At 35.4% G+C, this 20,381-nt stretch overlaps 2 protein-coding genes and 1 pseudogene across 5 annotated transcripts; 1 reads left to right on the forward strand and 2 right to left on the reverse strand.

Moving 5' to 3' along the window:
• Positions 1-1,516: 1,516 nt before the first annotated feature.
• LOC147566123 (uncharacterized) lies at positions 1,517-3,729 on the reverse strand (annotated as a pseudogene).
• Positions 3,730-8,255: 4,526 nt separating this feature from the next.
• LOC147566124 (NAC domain-containing protein 17-like) lies at positions 8,256-11,650 on the forward strand. Of its 3 annotated transcripts, none has more exons than XM_086652619.1 (6): positions 8,256-8,546; positions 8,691-8,946; positions 9,192-9,469; positions 9,554-9,847; positions 10,132-10,687; positions 10,790-11,650. In XM_086652619.1, the coding sequence occupies exons 2-6, from the start codon at positions 8,730-8,732 to the stop codon at positions 11,185-11,187; spliced, it is 1,743 nt and encodes a 580-aa protein (XP_086508745.1). In that variant the 5' UTR covers positions 8,256-8,546; positions 8,691-8,729; the 3' UTR covers positions 11,188-11,650. The 3 variants fall into 3 exon arrangements, with proteins under 3 accessions (XP_086508745.1, XP_086508746.1, XP_086508747.1); XM_086652620.1 differs by having other exon boundaries at positions 8,412-8,542; positions 8,689-8,946; XM_086652621.1 differs by having other exon boundaries at positions 8,431-8,541; positions 8,685-8,946.
• Positions 11,651-12,798: 1,148 nt separating this feature from the next.
• LOC147566125 (transmembrane protein, putative (DUF677)) lies at positions 12,799-15,471 on the reverse strand. 2 transcript variants are annotated; one of them, XR_015230365.1, is made up of 3 exons: positions 13,984-15,471; positions 13,165-13,345; positions 12,799-13,082 (listed from the first exon to the last, which is right to left on the reverse strand). XR_015230365.1 is itself a non-coding variant. In XM_086652622.1 (2 exons), exon 1 carries the CDS (start codon positions 15,140-15,142, stop codon positions 13,997-13,999), a length of 1,146 nt encoding a protein of 381 aa, XP_086508748.1. In that variant the 5' UTR covers positions 15,143-15,471; the 3' UTR covers positions 12,799-13,345; positions 13,984-13,996. The 2 variants fall into 2 exon arrangements, 1 of the variants encoding a protein (XP_086508748.1); XM_086652622.1 differs by having other exon boundaries at positions 12,799-13,345.
• Between the last annotated feature and the right edge of the window lie 4,910 nt (positions 15,472-20,381).

Consider the following 20,381-nt stretch of genomic DNA (forward strand, 5'->3'; position numbering starts at 1 on the left):
ATATATATAATATACTATGGTCTATATACATACATTACAATAACAATAGCTTAACATCTTCTGTGATGGAAGACTACAAATTAGTGATTTTTTTAACCCTACTTTATCTTATCTTTGTAAAGTGAGGTTCTACCAATAGGATGTGTGTAATAAACAATTAGTATGATAAGAGTAAATAATTATGGCAAGTGTTTTAAAGTTGTTTTACACTTCATACACAATAAATTAAATTAACACTTTTTTGACCCTTGATTACAACTATTGACTTTTCTTTTTCCCTTTATCATTGTCTAACTTTTAGAATATCAATCCTCACAAGCAAAGCCTCTGTCAACTCTATTATGTAATTTTCCTTTTTGAAATTTAAGATATCTTAATGATGGGATCCAATTGAAGAATTGAATTCTTATACAAATTTTCAATAACTTTAAGAATCCCCTTCCAAAAATTTAGCTAGAGTGTCTTACATGCATAAATTTGATGATAAATCGTTTCTACTGAAATATGATTCCAGAAACTTCATGAGTTTAAGAGGAGTATCCAATTCCTGTACCAAAAGACAATAGACTAGTAACTTGTAACTTTTCTTTCCTATTCTTTCTATGCTGAAAATTCTATGGCGGTAACCTCGAACTGAAACAAATTCTAGTAAACACAAGAGAAGTTAATATTGATTCAAGCACAAAAATAAATAACCTCAACAAAAGAAAAAAAGCACAAAAATAAATATAGCTTCTTCATCTAACTTTAATTTTTGTGCACTTGAGAGAATTTGATATTGGCCAAGTCTTATGGGCAACCTTTTATTTTTCTGGAAACACTGCTAACTGAAAAGGGAATTCAGTAACCTTGTCCTTAAAAACTATAGGCATCCAACAAATCCCCTACTTTCCAAAGTTTGATGCTTACTGAAAGGGGAATCCAATAACCTTGTCTTCGGTTCTATAGGCACCCCGAAGCGCCTCCGATTTCAAAGCTCAAATAATTTGTAGGGCGATGCTCAGGGACGGAACCAGAACTTTTGTTAGGAGGGGGCCGAACTATTCAAGTCATAAATTAATTTGAAAAATTAATATAACAGTTCAATTCAAAGTTACCACAAAAAATATCAATTAAGTCATAAACTTAAACACAAATAAAAAAAAAACATTGGAGTAGAAGATCAAAATGGAACCCGTCTCTCTTTTAAATCTCTAAAATCGTCTATGATAGATTCTATGCTAAACTTCTGTGCAATTTCCTTTTCAATGTATAAAATCAAAGAATCTGAGAGAAAATTGTCATCCATTTTGTTTCGTAGCCTTGTTTTAATTATGCGCATAGATGAGAAAGATCGTTCCACTGTTGCAGTGGAAACGGGAAGAGTTAGCACAAGCTCAATTAATCGATAAACAAGGGGGTACCTTATTGATTTTCTCGTCTTCACCAACCATTGGCACAAATCGGAGATCGTTGTCAAATTTTTGAAGTCTGGACATTGAACTACATTATGTTCATAATGTTGTAGTTGTATTCTCTAATGCATCTTCTCATGATCTTCAAAATCTCGTGGATAAAACTTATCTACCATATTACAAATGTCATCAATTCTAAAAGAATTGTAAACTTCACGAGGAACCAATGCTGAGCTAAGAACAAGTAGTTCAACTGAGTTCTCACTAAATCGAATATTCAACTCTTGCAATTGACAATCTATTGCAGCATAAAAAATATCTACCTTGTAAAATTGTTCATTTGTCAAGTTGCCTTGCTGATAGCGAGCTTTACCTTCCCTTCCAACATAACGAGCGTTCATATCTGGAAGATCTATATTTCGCGCCTCACAAAATAAATTAACCTTTGATAGTAAAACATCCCATCCAACATCTCTTAAATTTTGGATTAACAATTTGGTGGAAGAAACAAGTTCCATAGCATTTACAATATCTTGAGATTGACATTGCAAAGATTGACATTGCAAAGATTGACAAAGTAAATCAGTGATCTCCATAACTTCTTTCATTAGATGAAGTATAAAGACAAATTCAAACGTCGTCATACTTTCATAGGCTACGTCTGCTTTAGATCTTTCAGAATAAGTATTTCCATCTTCTATAATACCCATTAGAACCACACATGTTGCACTAAACATTTTTATCAAACTAGAAACTGATTTCAAATGCGAACTCCACCTAGTATCTCCACTTGGTTTAACCCTGTCCCTGTCTCAAGCTCATTAATAGAGATCAAATGTTGAATTTCAACAGCTTGAGCATTTTTCAATTCATCACTGCGTTTACAAGAAGCACCGACAATATTGACAATAGAAGATAATTTTGTAAAAAATTGTTCAACGGGTATAACTTCTTTTGAAGCAGCAACTAATGCTAATTGCAAGCGATGTGTTAAACAACGAACATAATAAGCAAATGGACAATCTTTCAAAATTAAAGCTTGTAACCCATTCCACTCACCTCGCATATTACTTGCACCATCATATCCTTGGCCTCGAATATTTTGGATATCAAGATTATGATGCGATAATACTGAATATATTTCTTTTTTCAATGTCAGTGCCTCAGTATTAGATACATGAACAAGCCCGAAAAAACGCTCAACTACATAACCATCTTTGTTCACAAATCTTAAAACTATAGCCAATTACTCTTTTTTTGACTCATCACGAGATTCATCAACCATAATACAAAATTTTGCTTTTTCGATTACATCTCGAATAACTCGCTTGACTTTAGTTGCGAAAACGTTTAAAATTTCTTTTTGGATCAAAGGTGAGGTGTAAGAAGCATTTTTCGGAGCTTTATCTAACACAACTTTTGAGACTTTTTCATTATATTCAGCTAATATCTCTACCATCTGAAGAAAATTTCCGCGATTTAGTGATCTTTGACTTTCATCGTCGCCTCTAAAAGGAAGACCTTGAAAAGCTAGCCACCGGATTGCATCAATTGATGTTTTGAGTCTTAACCGGTTTTCTACAATTTGTTGAGAAGTATAACTATGAATCACTTGTTGTATGTGTTGAGATTGATTCATTAAGTCCTCCAAAGATCGCATAGAAACTTTATGAGAAGAGAGTGAATCTTTTCCGACATGATTAAAAAATGCACAGTTTTGTCCATCTCTTACTTTTTTCCAATTTTTAAATCCATCAATAGTGAAAGCTTTTTGTCCGGAACTCCTAGATGGTTTGTTAAATAGATAACAAGGTAGACAAAAGGCTGCATCTTTTGAAGGAGAATATTCTAACCACAACGGAAATAATTTAAACCACGAATATTGAAAGCTACGTTGATGGGTGACATGTCCAGATTTTGGGTAGCTTGAGAGCAGAGGTTGATATGGTCCGGCTTTAATATAGGCTCTCCTAACTTCATCTTGTTGGTTAACATTATATTCCCATATTTGGATACGTAACCCTGGATCACGCTCTAAAGAACCAACGTCAACCTCATTAATTTCAATTCTTGGAGATTTCGTAGGGGGGTGTATCTATCGTTGGAGCTTTAGTATTAGAAGTTGAAACTTCTTCTGCTCCGTCAATATTTTTTCTCTTAAAAAATTGATCGATTGTAGGAGATTTCTTAGGCTGTAAATTAACAAAATATGATACGAATGCTACACATAATAGTAAAAAGTGAGAACAATAAGTAGACTAATAAAATAAACACTCACCTTTTTCGATGCCACTTTTGACTTGTCTTTGGTAATTCGATCATTCTCGCTAGCCATTTGAATGGTTGTACCTAGTTAAAACAATTTTTTTGACATTAGTTAAGAGAAAGAGGTTTACATAAAGAGAGGAAGAAAGAGACAACACACAATTTTTTCGAATATATATATATATACCTGTTAATAAGAATTATAGACTGAAAATTTGAGTCAATTATAGAAGAGGGAGGTGGAATTTGGAACTCAAGGTAATTAGATTTTTTTTGTTGAAAGCAAGGTAATTAGATTAGGTATTTAAGGTTTGGGCTGTGGCGGTGGAATAGAGGAATTGTGGGAGATACTATTAGGTCACTCATTGGTGAGTAAAATTGTGGCGGTGTTAGGTTACGTGAGTTTTGGTGGGTGCTTTAATCTTGGGTTGTGTTAAGGGGGGGGTCAGAAAACTTGGAGGGAGAGACTTTAAAGTTTTTTTTATTCTTTTGAGAAGGCAGTAAAAGAAAATTATTAAGGGCCAGGGGGGCCATGGCCCCACCTGGCCCTTTAATAGATACGTCCCTGGCGATGCTCTGTCCAGGAATTATCCTGGGCAGATAGACATTTTCGAAACACATATGCTCTGCTAAGGGATAAACAATTCTCTGTCGTTCATAGGTTAAACTTGGATCTGTTAGTGTGTTGAAGCGATAATTTCACTCAACAATCTATTTTTAGTAAATTAGTAACAAGAGTCTAATATAATTTCGAAGCCCACGGAACTAATTCTCTTGAAAAATCGGCTTGCCATATGAATAAGTATCAATGCAGTGCATTTTTGCTTCTAAAAGTGACGTATATACATATGACGAAACGCTCAACATTTTAATCTTATCTTCGATTATAAAAAATGGCCAGAGCTTTGGGGAAAGCTAAATAGTTTCCGGGGTGTGAAGAGAGAGTGAGGTGAGGTGGACAGAGAGTGAGGTGAGGTGGAGAGAGAGAGAGCTGAGGTGGAGAAGTACTGTATTTTGCTTTCCCCCTAAAATCTAAATAAAATTGTCAAACAAAATTGACCAACTTTTGACCAAGTCTTCACACCCCGAAAACTATTTAGCTTTTCCCAAAGCGCTGGTTTAAAAAATTTAGTCAATGTCAAACCAATGGAATGTTTGACCCAACATGAGCACAGATGTTCCAATAAAAAGAAACCATCCTGTATTTTGACTTATCCAATAAAAGTCTCTGAATGGGAGCTGCCCAGAAGGTGACTGAAGGCATAGTTGGTAAGAATGCAATCTAATATAAAATATAAAGAAGATGTGAAGAAATTTCGTGTGACTTTTTCTTTTAAGTTCTAGACAGATACAGGACTTGTTAGTCACTGACTCACTTAGGAGAGATTCCACTCTCTGAATTCTTTAGGATATAAGGACTCCCTGAATTTCTTTTTTATGAAATCGGACTCCCTGACTTTTTTTTTTTTTTTGTTGAAAGAGGACTCCCTGAATTGGTTGTCAAAATGAATGGATTGGGCAAAGAAATGTCAAATATTTACTAAACCTAAATGACTATTTCAACAAAAAAAAAAAAAACCTAAATGACTATGCAAAACGAGAAATTAATTTTGACAAATTAAAGAAATTAATTTTGACAAATTAAAGAAAAGTCACCAAAAATCTAAAACAAGTAATAGAAAATCGGTCTGATACTATTTTTACTGTGATGTCTTAACTGTTACGCAAGTAGAGTTTCGTTGAATTGTTGTTGTTGTTGGATGTGTCTTTTGTGATTCTTTTGCTGTTTCTCGTGCATCTTTGTATCTTTTCAAGTAGATATAACTAGGGGTGGGAATCGGGCGGGTTCGGACGAGTTCGGGCAAAATAGAGCCGGACTCGGGCAGATCGGGCACGAGTATGCCTAGCCCGCGTCTAGTTGCCGGGCGGATCGGGTCGGACAGAAGTCACCAATTCAGGGCCCGTAGCCCGTCCGAGCCCGCCTGCCCGAGCGGGCTCCAACGGACTCGGGCAGGACGGGCTCGGGCCAGACGGGCTCGGGTAATTTACTTACAAAATATATTTTAAAAGAAAAACAAATTGAAATTTCATTTATAAATAAAAGACAAAAATTACAAAAAATACACAAAAACAGTATTACATCAACAACAAGTATAAATCAAAGAATTTTAACAAAAAAGAAGTATAAATTACATAAAGTCATATCTACTGTGAGATCAATCAATGGTTTATTCTTATTAGTTCCTTATCTTCTTTTCCATGATATCTGTACAGGGAAAAATTCATCATCCCCTGAAAACAACAAGCCATAAATGTACTCAATAATCAAGATGATCGCAAATCAAGGTTGACCCTGATGATACATGATAGAGAACTTCGAAAAAGCAACCACATAGATGGTAGAAAACAGAAAATCCTAAAGTTATACTTCATTAATAAAACAATTCAAACCACAACAAAACCCTAACCCTAAATATTTCAACTTTCCCAGAAAAAAAAGTAACTCTAAAATCAACAAAATCAAACCAAAACAAAAGGAAGATAAGAAGAAACCACATAGATGATAGAAAACTCTAAAATTATACTTCATTAATAAAACCATTCAAACTACAACAAAACCCTAACCAACAGTAAAGGAAAATCAGAAGATTACCACTATAATTGACAAGAGTCCGCATGAATGCTAAATACCCACTTCTGAGTAAAATAATCTGAACAATTTAACACCAAAAGGGGCGACTCTATGGGTGATTTAGAGATTACAGAAAATGGATGTGAGATTTTGAGGTTTATTTAGAGAAAAACAAAAAATGAAGTAATGATGAAGAATGGGGGTGAGATTTTTAGGGTTAATGGAGATGTTTGAGAAGAAGAGAAGATATATAGAGAATAAGGGTGATGATTTAGTAATGGAGAAAATGGTGGAAACAGAGGCTATATAAATTTATAATGGAGGTGACTTTAGGGTTTGGAGGAATGTAAATCAACGGTCGGACGGATCCTCATCGGGCGTCGGGTATCGGGTGGATCTATCGGGCCGGACTCCGGGTAAGGAGCTCTGTCCGAATCCCGCCCACTATAACCCCCGGTACAGCGGGCCGGGTAAGTCCGACACCCTGTTCAGTTCGGGCTACGGGTCGTCACGGACCGGGCTGGTAAGGTTGGGTCTCGGATTTTCGGACCGTTTTCCCAGCCCTAGATATAACAACAAATACAACGATATAACAATCATTTATGTTATTTCTAGTCATTTTATTTTCATTGTAAGATAACTAGATAAGTTAGAAACACCACTCTTACTTTTAATCATAAGATTTGTTTAGAGGAAAAAGAGTTGGGCTTTACGCATTTTCTTGTTTAATCTGGTAGCTAACCTGCTTATCACATCTTTGATGTATCAACGCTATTGTAATGACTATCGTACATTCGAAGTCAAATTCCAAGCAAAAAAATACTTGGTTAAAACAACCACTTACCAAGTCAGTTTACACCCTTTGAATATCGATTAAAAAAACGAAAGAAAACCATAAATTCATTCACGTGCTCTAATTATAGTCAACTATAGTTTTTTTTTTTTAGTTGCATGCCAGTCAACTAATAGTTGGTAATGGCACAAAGTCATGCCCCAAGACTAAATTCTACTACAAATTATTCCCTAAATGATAGCTTGTAGCTAGATTTCACTTAACCCACATATTTAGTGAACATGAATGAATATGAATAGTTAGATGACCCCTTTTCTATGGTTTTGTCCTAACTTAAGAATTGCTACTTTTGGGACACACTCAAAATGGCCAGGCGACAAAAAAGTTTTTTTAAATTGGCCACAAAAAAGTTAAAAAAGACAATATGTAATCCCTTATATTCTTAGACAGACATAGATTTACTTTTTTTTTTGATGAAGGACATAGATTTACTTGTGTATGTCATGCTGAAAGATTTTATAAATAACTCACAATGATAAAAATAAATGACCAGAAATAAATTTAATTTAGTTGTTTTACATAATCAGTTGCAATACATATATATTTTCACAAAATGCTAAATTACTTGTGTAATAGGGTACCACAATCGAATATTTAATTATACTTTAAACTAAATAAGTGTAATTAGTAAATTCGAGTTAGTAAACGAGATGGAATTGGAAAAAAAAAAAAAATAATCTGCCCGGGACATAATTTTTTTTTTTTCCTTAATATTGACTACGGTGGTCATTACAAAGACAGTGATACATCGATACGATGTGATAAGCACGATAAGTGCCAAATTACTACCGGCCTAAAATCCGACGAAATTAAATGTTCTAAAGCCGACGAAATTAAATGGTCTAAATCCTACGAAATTAAATGGCCTAAAGCCACATAAATTACTTTATTTGTAATTAAGTTCAATATTCCTGGATTTGCACTTTCATGAGATCGAAGCTGAAACCTCTGAATTACGGAGTAGATGTTTTTACCAACTGGGCTACCAGTTGTTGGCATTAACGGGACATAACTGGAACCGGGTTACCATCCGGAACTCAGCCAAAATCCTAACAGTAGAGGACCATGTGGATATTTCTATAAAAGAAAGGAGTCATATGAGAATATAGTCGTAAGTTAGGGGGGCATTCAGGGAATCGCCCAATTTATTTTCTCACCCTTGAAGTCCTTCCTTGTAGGAGAAGAAACCCACCTATCGTTTAATTGGAAAAAAGATAACCCAGAAATCCTCTCACCGTTGTGGTTGAACGTCAAAACCTAGTTTCTACTGAATCACTCGTCATGTTCTAAACTACGTTTCTCTCTCTAAACTTTAGGATTGTAGAGAGAGAAAGACGCCTTCTAACAGTTGACAAAGAAGAAGAAGAAGATTCACTGGAAAACTTTATCCGATTTTGTAGGGGTAAGAGAGATTTTCTCTGATCATGATTTTTAATGATTGATTTTTGTTCATTGTGCTCAGCTACTGGTTATTTTTCTTCTCCATGATTTGATTTCGTGGTGATTTTCTTGTTTAGGTTTTAACTTTATTCCTTGTTTATAGCAGTATTTGGGGTTTCAGTAAGTAGAGGAGGTTATTAGGAGGATGAAGGTTACTGATTCAGCTGGTGGAGGTGGTCGTTGCATAGATGAAGATGATCTATTTGGGGATCCAAAATCATGGCCGCCAGGTTTTCGATTTCATCCAACTGATGAGGAACTTGTTCTTTATTATCTTAAGAGAAAGATTTGTCGTCGCCGTCTCAAACTCAATGTCATCGCAGATGTCGATGTTTACAAGTGCGATCCTGAAGAATTACCTTGTATTGATTCCCTAACCCTAATCTTTTCCTACTGTCAAATTCCTAATTCAATCGAATTGCATATTTACTCTATTTCAATTCCTTTTTTTATGTTTATATGTTACTTTTTGTTGTGTTTTCTTAGGGTTTTTGATTTATTGGTCTTTTATCCATTAAAAAACATCTTCTTTTACAAATTTGTTGAACTTTAATTTGGGTTTCGGTAGTAGAAGTTGAAGGATTAGTTGTGTTTGTAATGAATCCAGGCAAATCTGTGTTAAAGAGTGGAGATAGACAGTGGTACTTCTTTAGCCCTAGGGACAGAAAGTACCCAAATGGGGGGAGATCAAATCGAGCTACTGGACATGGTTACTGGAAAGCAACTGGAAAAGATCGTCGTATTGAATGGAATTCTCGTATCGTTGGAAACAAAAAGACTCTAGTTTTTTACAGAGGTCGTGCTCCTAGCGGCGAACGTACTGATTGGGTCATGCATGAATATACCATGGATGAAGAGGAGATTAAGAGATGCAAATATGTGCAGGTTTACTGCTGCTTATCCATATTGAATTTCATGGCTTTTGAAGTTGATTACTTTTCTTTAACATCTGGGTTTTTTGGTTAGCAGGATTCTTATGCCTTATATAAGGTATATAAGAAGAGTGGACCTGGTCCGAAAAATGGTGAACAATATGGGGCACCATTCAGAGAGGAGGAATGGGCAGATGACTGTGACCCGCTAGGAGCTAAGCAAGATAACCAATTGCAGCATGTAGATAGAAATGTCTGTAGCGAGAAAGCATTGATCAACAACCGATGTCAACCTGAGGTTGACATCCTTGATGAAATTTTGGGGTTTATTGCAGACGAGCCTCAGATAAATGGAGAACAAGAACATGGTCTGGAGTTTTTATTACCCGAGGTATCTAAACAGTCTTTGTCTTTCTATTTGCTGTCTTTTAAGTGATCCCTCATGCCCGAAGGAATGAAAAAACATAAACATAAAAGTTAGACCTTAAATGAGTAGGAACAATCATAACCACTCACCCCCAATGCTTTTCAGAGAACTCTGGTTGAATCTCACCTAAACACGGAACACTTGAAGCTTAGTCTATCGCGATCCTCTAATTTCATACATAAACGTTTCTGCTAGTTATTTATGGGTTACAGTAACTGTTGACAGAATATATTATTGTCTCAATGTAGGTTGGAGAAGAAGTTGGGAATACTAGGATGGCTCCCACCCTTGGGGAAGCCATTTCTCCTGAACCCAGCGTAGTCTTAAATCCTTCTCATGTACAGCGTGATGCACCATATAGCATTGGCGTTGCCCAGTCGGGTGTCCCTGACTCACCATCAAACGGTATACCTGAGGTCACATCTGGTCCTAATATATATGAGCAGGTTGCCGATGAACCTCAGGAAGACAACTTCTTGGAGATGGATGATCTTACTGGTCCACAACCTAACTTTTCTGATTTGAAGCACGTTGATGACAATTTAGTCTTTGAAGACCCCGATCTTTACTTTGACGCAGCCATGTTTCTGCATGATATGGGACCCATTGACCAAGGCGCAACTTCACACCCATATTATAATTTTGGTGGTGAAATGGCAAACCATTTGGACTACCATATGCAGCCAAGCCAGTTAGATTATGAGTTCGAGCCTGTTACATCTCAGCTTTGGGTGCATGATCAGAACCCTAATATCTGTATACCACCTAAATCGAACGAGGAGTTTATGGCCCCGTTGGATCCAGGTATATAAAAATCTGACTGAAGGTTCCTTCATCACATATTTCAACATTAGTAAGCCCCAGTGGTTATTGGTTTGGTTTTCTTACCTGTGTCGTTATCTTTAGGTACATTTCATGAAGATGGTTCTTCAAGTAATTTTATTAGTGAAGAAAGGCAAAATCAAGACAACAACGAGGCTGTAGATGTAAATTCCTGGTTCTCCTCTCCAATTACAGCCTTGTTGGGGTCAGTACCAACTCGTCCTGCTTTTGCCTCGGAGAATGCCATTATAAACAGAGCATTTGAGCGAATGTCAAGTTTTAGTAGAGCCCGAATTCCTACCGTAGAAACGGATGTTGCTAGAGGTACAGGCGTTCCTGAAGGGAGAAGAAATTCTGGTAAAAACGGGGGATACTTGTTCCTCTCAATTCTTGTGGCTTTTTGTGCAGTATTATGGTTGCTGGTTATAGGGACAACAGTGAAAGTCTTGAAAACATTTGTGGGGAAATTCATATCATCTTAGTAGGTTGCAGCAGATGGGGAGATGCACATATCAATGCTTATTAATCCTTGTGGCATTCTGTGCAGTGATATTTTTTTTGCAGTCTCTAGGTGTATCTATGAACTCTGATCAGAAAACAAGTTAAATGTAAGTTTCAATCTTTTGTGAGATCTTGATCTGCAGTTCGAGGCAGGTGGTTTATACACTGTCAGTACGAAACAATATTTCATTCGTTGCAGTAAAGAAAAACGGTATGAAAAAAGACATAAGTTATTCCTATTCTGAGACATCTTTATGTATATATTTATCTACTTAGCTAAAAGATTTAAACCATGAAAATGTCATTGCCGGACAGGAAAACGTGAAATGTTCTTGTGTTCCTTTATTCGAGTGACTACTATCAGTTATAATTCAGTAATTATTTCGCTGTTAGATTGAACTTTTTGATGGATTATTGCAGATTTTTTCAGTGTTTGTATTTCAATGGTAGAGAGATTTTTTCAGTTATAATTCACAAAAATCCTAAAAAATCTCGTGGCATTGAAGTTTTAGAGTTAAGAGTCGCCCGTTGAAGAAGCTCTAAGCTGTTGAATCTGATTCTTTTTTTGTGATATATTTTGAGACAACGGCGGGTGAGAGTTTTTATCATTGAGAATTTTAGGATTACACATGTTCTATTTGGAAAGAGAAGGAAAGATTTATGGACACAGAGATAGCAACAGAAATAACAGAGGGGTTTGTGATTCTCTCCTCTATTATTCACTTTCCCTCCATTAGAGAGAGAACTGTGGACGGATGGAGGGAGGGAGAGACTTCGTCCTATTCAATTTCATTTTTATATTTGGTTAAAATGTCTTTTTGTTGTGAGGAGGATAACATGAAAAGCATTAGATGCGACTCGTCAGACGATTGGGGCCTAATGTTTTCAATCTTGAAGCATAGATTGTTGAAAAAGCTTCAAATATAAACACTACCAGCCACTAATTTCATTTATGAAGTCCAAGATGCTTTTCCGAAGGGTGGAAAGTCAGGATCGGAGGCTTGCTTTCAACTACTTCCCAAAAACATGTGTATAATCTATTAAAGAACTAGAACGAACGATCCCCAATAATTTAGTACATTATCTTGTGTCAAGGTGGACGGAAATGAATCGCTTCGAGAACTCTAGGAGATATTCTAATAGTAAAATACCAACAATAATACGTTTGTCCTTGTATCCACTCAAATCAAGCATCAAATGAAGCTCTTCTAATATTCTCAATAGCTTCTTCTACCTGTCACTGATGATGATGATGACGTTACCTGACCAACCCATCTAGGAGGCATGTCTCCATCTTATTAGCTGACTTATCAAAGATCAAGAAATATATGCTGCAGTATAAATCTTGTATGAACTAAAAGACTCAAAGGGTGTCGAAAAGGCCATCAATGGGGAACTCGGGTGATGTTTGTTTTTCTTTGACTCATTTGAATCAAATTGACCTGAAACCAATCTAAATAAGCCATTCTCACGAGTCAAACAAAAACAAACAATCTGAAATCCAACTCGAGTCAATTCAGCCATCGAGATCTCAAATCTTTGACTCGAGAAAAAAAAAAAACCATCTTAGTTTTGGTTATTACGGATCTGTATGGAGTAAACGAGGCATTTATACATATAATGCAGTACCTCAGATATAAACAACCAAAACCCCTATGATACAACCAATATCTTGTTTTCAACCCCAAAATACTTGGCATAAAGCCATGAAGATGAAAACTATATGATATGATAATGCTGCCTTAGCTTATTTTCTTGCATTTTATTCTTCTCTAGTGGCATAATATCGAGTCCGATACTACCTCCAGCTTATATCCCTAAATATGCAGAAAATATAACCTTATTTGCGTTTACTAGAATGAAACAAAAGAAAGAACTTCCACATGGATAACTAGTAACTTCTATAAACTTGACATGCTCAAGTTTTTGACCTGTTTATCACATCAATGATTATGAACGTAATCATTTTCTTCCGTTGCGGGTAATGACTGATGAAGTACTGAGAAAGATTTACCGCCAATTAGCCTGCATATACAAATAAATGGACAGAGAAGAGCAATATATACCCTATTGGCCAGGTTTTAGGCCACATACCCATAACCCCCGATTGCTGAGTTTATCCCCTTTAGCCTTCTTAATCTATGAAATTAACAATGAATGAAAATACTCAAAATGACTGAAGATACTAGCTTTAAATTGATTGAAGGAATAAAGATAGCGATATAGCACGAGAGAAATGAAGGATCTCCTGCTCAAATTAGGCATTGGGTTTGTAAGTAAAACCGTTCACCAATTGAGCCAATACCCAACCAAATGAAAAATGAACTTGAATCAATATTCGTATCCTAAACAAGTATTTAGAAACTTAGAACTTGTGTAAGCTACTAACTTCTATCAAGTGTCTGAACGATTAAGTGCGTTTGGAATCCAAAATTCATCAATAAGAAAACCTAATCATAACTATTTATTCATCTGTTCCTATAAACGATGTTTGAGTCGTACAATCATGGCGCAACACAAGTTCATTTAACATCACAAATTCATTAACATTAGCACAAAATATTGCAAAGGGAGAAAAACATTTTTTACCTATCTACTTCATATAATTTGAACAATTCTAAATTACGCAAGATACCGGTATGTGTATAATCATGAATTTTTTACTTCAATATTAACAGAAAGAGTTAACTCTTCGACGTAATTGCACATCAAAAACAAAATCTTTAACTGATGAATACAACAATCCTAAACAAACAAATTCGGTAAACGTAACTTACAAAGTTAGGAACTTCAAGCTTGTTGATGATTAATCTCTTGCAAAAGAAGAGACCTAGCTCTATTAACAGTAGCAAAACAGAGACATAGATGTTCTTCAAGATCCCGGAGTTGATTGAGGAAATTCGAATGATTCTTATGTAGTTGCTTTACTACTTCGTGAATAAGATACCGATCTTTTCCTCTCTCTAAACCCACTCGAATCAATAACTTATCACTCTCAACTACACCATAAAGACGAGTAACAAGACGATCAATTGTATCAAGATCATTGTTTAGAACATAAGTACCTTTCGCTGCAGCATCAAGTTGAGCAATATGATGAAGTTGTTTCTTAGCAAAGTTAGAAGAAACAAAACGAAATCGATATCTAGAAAACATAGATAACATTGAGAAAGTAAATCGGGTAGAAGCATTACGATTAAGACGGGCTAATTTACGAGCTTTATGAAGACGGTGGTCAAGTTGTTGTTTAAGTTCAGAGAAACAACGCCTCATTTCATCAAAATTATCAGACCCGGGTTGAGGAAATGGGTTTTCGAGAAGATTGAATTGTTGAAAGATTTCAAAAGTTTGATCACATTGAGGTTGAGAGATAAGAGAATTAAGTGGAAGGATTTCAAGAAGAGTTAGAAGAGGAGAGTAAAGTAAACGAGCTCGATCGACACTTCTATGAAGAATGAAACAAAGACGAGAAGTATCTTCACTATGAACAAAGTAAGCTGAAACAAGACGAGTTAGATTAGAGGGTTTAGCTCTTCCAAGAGCTTCATTAACTAAATCTCTATTTGGTTGAAGAACTTGTGAAACTAAATGAGTTGTTGATGATGTTACTATCAATTGTTTTTCTTCTCTATCTAATTTTCCCTCCCCTCTATCCAATTCTTCTTCCGACGATGAGCCCTGGTTGTGCTCCGCCGTTTGGTGGTGGTGGTGAATTTTAGACCAGATTTCATTATAAGAATTAGTATGGACAGCTAAAGTGTACTCTTGACTTAGGTTTACGGTTGATGAAATTTGAGAACTTGAATTTGGGGTTTCGTCTTCAGAATTTGAATTTGATTGATCAATTTCAATTTCTGTAAGTCCATTAGATCTATGAGGTGATGGTTCTAATGAATCAACAGTTTCCGTTGCTTTTAGGTCAAAGCAACGGAGCATTTTAATGGCGGCAAACCAGAATCAATCTCCACCGTTCTCTCAACATAAAACAAATTCCTCTCTATTCTGAAATACCCAGTTACTCAATTTTTCTTCTCTATCAGAATCAAATGAAACTTAAACTATTCAGTGTAGAAATTGTGCGATTTGATCAAACCAAAGTCAGACAAACTTAGAGACTAGAGAGAGAAAGTAAAGTCAGTTTAGAGAGAGAAAGAAGAACATCACCTGAACTTATCTTTGATCCTCAAAACCTAAACCCTAACTTCCATCAATCGTCAATGAAGATTCAAATTCATAATAACTTTTGGTGTTCAGACAGTTTTACTGCTTCGCGAGGAAGATAAATGAAATAAACCCACGCGCTAAATGACGCGCACGTCTGATTGGTGAGTGGGTACGCTAGTCAGCAAAAGTTGGTAAATATTAGTAAAGAGCCCCCGAGTTTTATTCCTCTGCACAATTAGTCTTGAAGAAGCTTCTTAGCGCGTGGACCAATTCATTTAGGAATTTATGACAAAAGACACAATGGTTATTGAACTTTAATAGGCCGCGGCTTTGGAGAATAAAGAAAAGTCTCGGGGGCATAAAGACTTTTAGTCAAAACGATTTGACTTAAGAAAAATCTTTATTTTGGATCCAAAAATTGACTTTGTTATCTTTACCCCCAAATCTTCATCTCCTCATTTCTTCTTGTTATCTCCTTCCATCTTCACCTCTCTTTTGTTGCTCTCCCTCTCTTTCAGTGTCTCTCTCACTGATTTTCTTTTATAGATTTGATAATTTGGTGATCTAATATTTTTTATTGATGATAGTGATTTCGATTTCATTGGTGTCGGTGGAAATGGTGGAATCACCGTAATTCTTTAATCAATGGCAGTTGAAGTTCTATATCCATCTTTTCATATTCATTATTGAATTTCATTGATAATGTCAGAATAATTCCAAGAAACTTGAATTTGATGCTCTTTTGTTCATTTTGGATCTACTAATTATCATCGCCGTCCTCTTGTTGGTTTTCTAAAGCCGGTTTTCGTTTTCCACTGGTTCATTGTGGATTTTGATAAAAACTTGAATTCCATTGATTTCGTATCTTCATATGATATATAACCAGATTTCAATCGATTGGTTCATGGAGAAAACATCAGAAAGAGAGTATAATCATCAAATCACCATGTTTTGTAATTAATTACGGAAAGATATGAGGTTTTTTAATTTGAAAAGTTCTTCCACTTCTCTCTCTCACTAGGATCACCGATCAATCTCTCTATTCCATCTCCGTCTCTTGAAATTGAAGCACCACTTCGATTAATTCTCGTTCTTGAAAATGATAAGGGCTAGGGTTTCCGAGCTTTTGATTCGTGTTTCCAAATCTCTTTTCTGTTCTTCAAATTGATTAGGTCTAGGGTTTTCGAGTGTTCTTTATTCGTGTTCTTCGAATCTGCTTCGTGTTCCTAAAATTGATTCATCGTGATTTTGTTCGACATTTTGGTTATGAGATTTAAATAGAGATAAACAACGAGAGGGATATAGAGAGAGAAAGATAAGAGAGAAAGTGATGAAGATTAAGGGGTAAAAGATAACAAAATTAAGTTTTGGACTCAAAATGAAGATGTCAAATCGTTTTGACTAAAGTCTTTATGCCCCCGAGACTTTTCTTTATTCCCCAAAGCCGCGACCTTTTAATATCACTTAATTTTCTTTAGATATTAACCTTAGGGTTTTCTTAAAGGGACAAAAAATAGTCGAATATATTCATTTTTTTTAGTAATATGAGAAGTTTATGAGGGCTAAAAAATTAAATACTCTATAATTATAAAGATATTAAACAAAAGCTATTTAGGGTTCACAAAATAGGATTTTTTTCGTGTAACCCTATTTTATGATCAGGAAATTGGGCGAAGACTCAATTTTAAACTTTTTTTTAGTTAAAAAATACAAGTTGTATATATTTTGTTTTGCTAAAAACCCAAAATTTGTATTGTTTTTGTTAAAAATCCAAAAATATTGCATTTTGTTTGGTTAAAAACCAAATAATTTTTTGCAAAGGCGTTGCAAGGTGGTCGCAAGGCAATGCAAAGTTGTCGCAAGGCGCTGCAAAGCTGTCGCAAGGTGTTGCAAATTAAAAAAATATTCAGAGAGTTGAAGATTAAACAAAATTGACCGATCCTTTTTAACCAAAGTCTAAATTTTTCAGGGAGTTTTGGCCAAATTTATCTTTTATGGTTGATTTATGTCTGGCCCCTTATTTTATACAAAATTTATAGATGACTTCTTTTTCTTTTCTTCTGTTCAAGTTATGTTAAACCCGGACTTTCCTATCGGGTGCCTCTAAAGGCGCTACACTCTGTTGTTGTTGGGCCGCCATTTGGAGGCGCCCCACCATTTAGTCATTTTGTCTATAGACTCTTCAACCACTCATTGATATTCTTCCATTCTCGTTTCGATTTTTCTTTACAAAATCTTTAGATTTCTTCGTGTTTTGTTGAAGGAAATCGCTTGTAGTTCGTTCATTGAAGTAAGAGACTAAAGACTTTTATATAGTGTTTGAAAGTTTTTGAAGTGGTTTAATCATTGAAAGTGTTTATCACCGGTTTTTGATTAATTTCGAGTGATTTGTAAGTAGTAAGTTTATCAGATCTAAAAATTTTGAATGGTCTCGAAAAGTCCGTTACTGCCAAAGATCCACCTTTCCGACTAAAGCCATTACTGACAAAAGATACATTCACGATTCGTGATAGTTCGTTGTACATACATCCTACGTGTCTATCATAGTAAGGAGAGTTACAAAAATTACTCTCCTATTAGAACGGAAATATCACTTTTTGACATCAACAAACGTGCAAGCCAAGCTAGATTTTCAGTTGGTCACATTTTTATCTAATCAACCTAAGTAGACCAATGTAACATTGATGGATATGTGAATAACTTCTTTTTCTTTTGTTGAAATTGAATAACTTGTTTTATATCAACAAGAAAAAAAGAATAACTTGTTTTATGGTAAGTTTCATTTATCATTTTTACATGTGGAAGACAAAATCGACCTTTTCTGTCACAATTGTTTTCGTATTCCGAAAAGTACTAGTACAATTAGAGTCGGTGAGCGAAGGTTTCCTTCCTCCATCTTGAGTTGCATACATGATTTGTCGAGATTGTTATTCGCTTGACGATTTGAATAAATGGTGTCACAGAGTAAAACACTTTGGCCTTATAACAAAATTTTAAGATTCCCTTGATTATTTATATAAGTATACTAATTGAAATATTAAGAAATAAATTAAAAGAGTTAATTCCTTTTTTGCCCCCTACTTTGTGACCAGTTTCCTTTATGGTTCCTTTTTTTATAAATTCAAATTTGACCCCCTTTTATTAACACCGTCAGTTAACTTTGGTGGTTAACTTTTTTGTTTCCATAATTGCCCTTGTTATAAAAGTATTTTTTTAAATTCAAGTTTTGCCCCCTTTTAATTTGGGTTGATTCAAAAAAAAATTCAACTTATTTAGAAAAAACTAGGGGGCCAAAAAAAAATTTGTTTTAAAAATATATTAAAAGCACTTCTCTCACTTCCATCTCATCCCTTCTCTGTTCCATGTCATCATCAACCGCCACCTCATCATCTTCTCCGGTGATGGTGGTCGGACGACATAATTTATAAAAAACACTTTTATAACAAGGGCAATCATGGAAACAAAAAAGTTAACCACCAAAGTTAACTGACGGTGTTAATAAAAGGGAGTCAAATTTTAATTTACAAAAAAATGGGGTCATAAAAGAAGTTTGTCACAAAGTAGGGGGTCAAAAAGGAATTAAGTCTAATTAAAATAAAAATCAGATTCAATAATTAAAATTCATAAAATATATTTTTTCTCAACTTCCAAATTTGTATATTGTATATATTTGATGTAGACATTTGGTTTGTCCAACTTTATTCTAAATTGGGTAGGCTCGTGGAGTCTGCATTATCACAAGGTTTTTAACGTGACAGGTCCACAGGAACAAGGAATTATATTCCATCTATTTTATTTGGGTTAATTCCGTTTTGGCCCCCGATTTGTGACCAACTGGCCGTTTTAGCCCCCATAAGTGTGCGGCAGTTCGTTTTGGTCCCAAGGACCAAATTTTTGACGAAATTATCCTCGGGGGCCAAAATAGAATTATTTCTGAAAAAGGGTAAAAAAAAAAAAAAAAACCACATCACCCCTTTCTTTATCATCCACTTCACCTTATCTCTCCTCCATCACACCACCTCTTCTCCACCTCACCCTTCTTCTCCGGCGAAAGGTTGCCGGTCGGAATAAAAATTCCGACCGGCCACCTTTACTAAAAAAAAAAAATTTTCTTCCTTTCTCTCTCCTCTTCCTCCTTTCTTTCTCTCTTCTTTTCCCTCAATCTCTCTCTCTCTCTTAGCTCCCCTTCGCCGGCAGAAATTCCGGCGAAGGGGACAAGGGTTTCCAGACCGGAAACCCTCGGTTTCACGAAGGGTTTCCGATCTGGAAACCCTTCCACTTCGCCGAAATTTCTGCCGGCGAAGGGGAGCTTAGAGAGAGAGAGATTGAGGGAAAAGGAAGAAGGGAGAGAAAGGAAGAAGAAGAAGAAAAGGAGAGAGAAAGGAAGAAATTTTTTTCTTATTTCATTAAAACAACGACAAATATTTTTTTGAATACTACCATGCACTACAAAGATTCCACCGTCAACACTTAGTTGCCCAAATGGTTGATAGTGTTGACATTAACTCCAAAACTCTATAGGTCCCAGAGTTATTCCCAGAGGAAGTGGAATCATAATTATTAAATTTAAGTTATTAAAATTATAAATAATAATAATTTTAATAACTTAAATTAAAATTATTGATTTAATTTTTATTTAGGTTATTTATTTTTAATTTAGGTTATTGATTTAATTTAGACGGTTATCGTACTTATCACATGTTGATGATGGATATAGCAATGCTTTTGTAAAGACTAACATATTAAACCGAAAAAAATACAAAGGTTTCACCCTAAAAAGTGAAAGGGGGCAGCCCCCACTCTGTCTCTCTCAAAGTTCCATTAACTGGTATCAACCACCCCTACCCCACTACTCTCTCTCTTTTCTTTGTACTTTCTTTTCAAATTTTTCATCGAATGACTATTCATCTATTGTATTTGCATTCAAATAGGGGGGCAGGAAGGCTCTATGGAAAAATGGTGGTTCAATTCGATCTTGTTTAACGAGGAATTAAAACACGGGTGCGGGCTA

Source organism: Eschscholzia californica, unplaced genomic scaffold (genome assembly GCF_041429995.1).
Source record: "Eschscholzia californica isolate CP2 unplaced genomic scaffold, dmEscCali1.0.p SCAF_1, whole genome shotgun sequence".
NCBI classification, from domain to species: Eukaryota; Viridiplantae; Streptophyta; class Magnoliopsida; order Ranunculales; family Papaveraceae; genus Eschscholzia; species Eschscholzia californica.

Bases quoted from the DNA above. Each gene is read 5' to 3' on its own strand.
- LOC147566124 (XM_086652619.1), top strand. From the start codon at position 8,730: ATGAAGGTTACTGATTCAGCTGGTGGAGGTGGTCGTTGCATAGATGAA. The intron at 9,470-9,553 runs GTTTACTGCTGC...TTTGGTTAGCAG, and splicing joins AGAGATGCAAATATGTGCAG to GATTCTTATGCCTTATATAA. The intron at 9,848-10,131 runs GTATCTAAACAG...GTCTCAATGTAG, and splicing joins TGGAGTTTTTATTACCCGAG to GTTGGAGAAGAAGTTGGGAA.
- LOC147566125 (XM_086652622.1), bottom strand. From the start codon at position 15,142: ATGCTCCGTTGCTTTGACCTAAAAGCAACGGAAACTGTTGATTCATTA.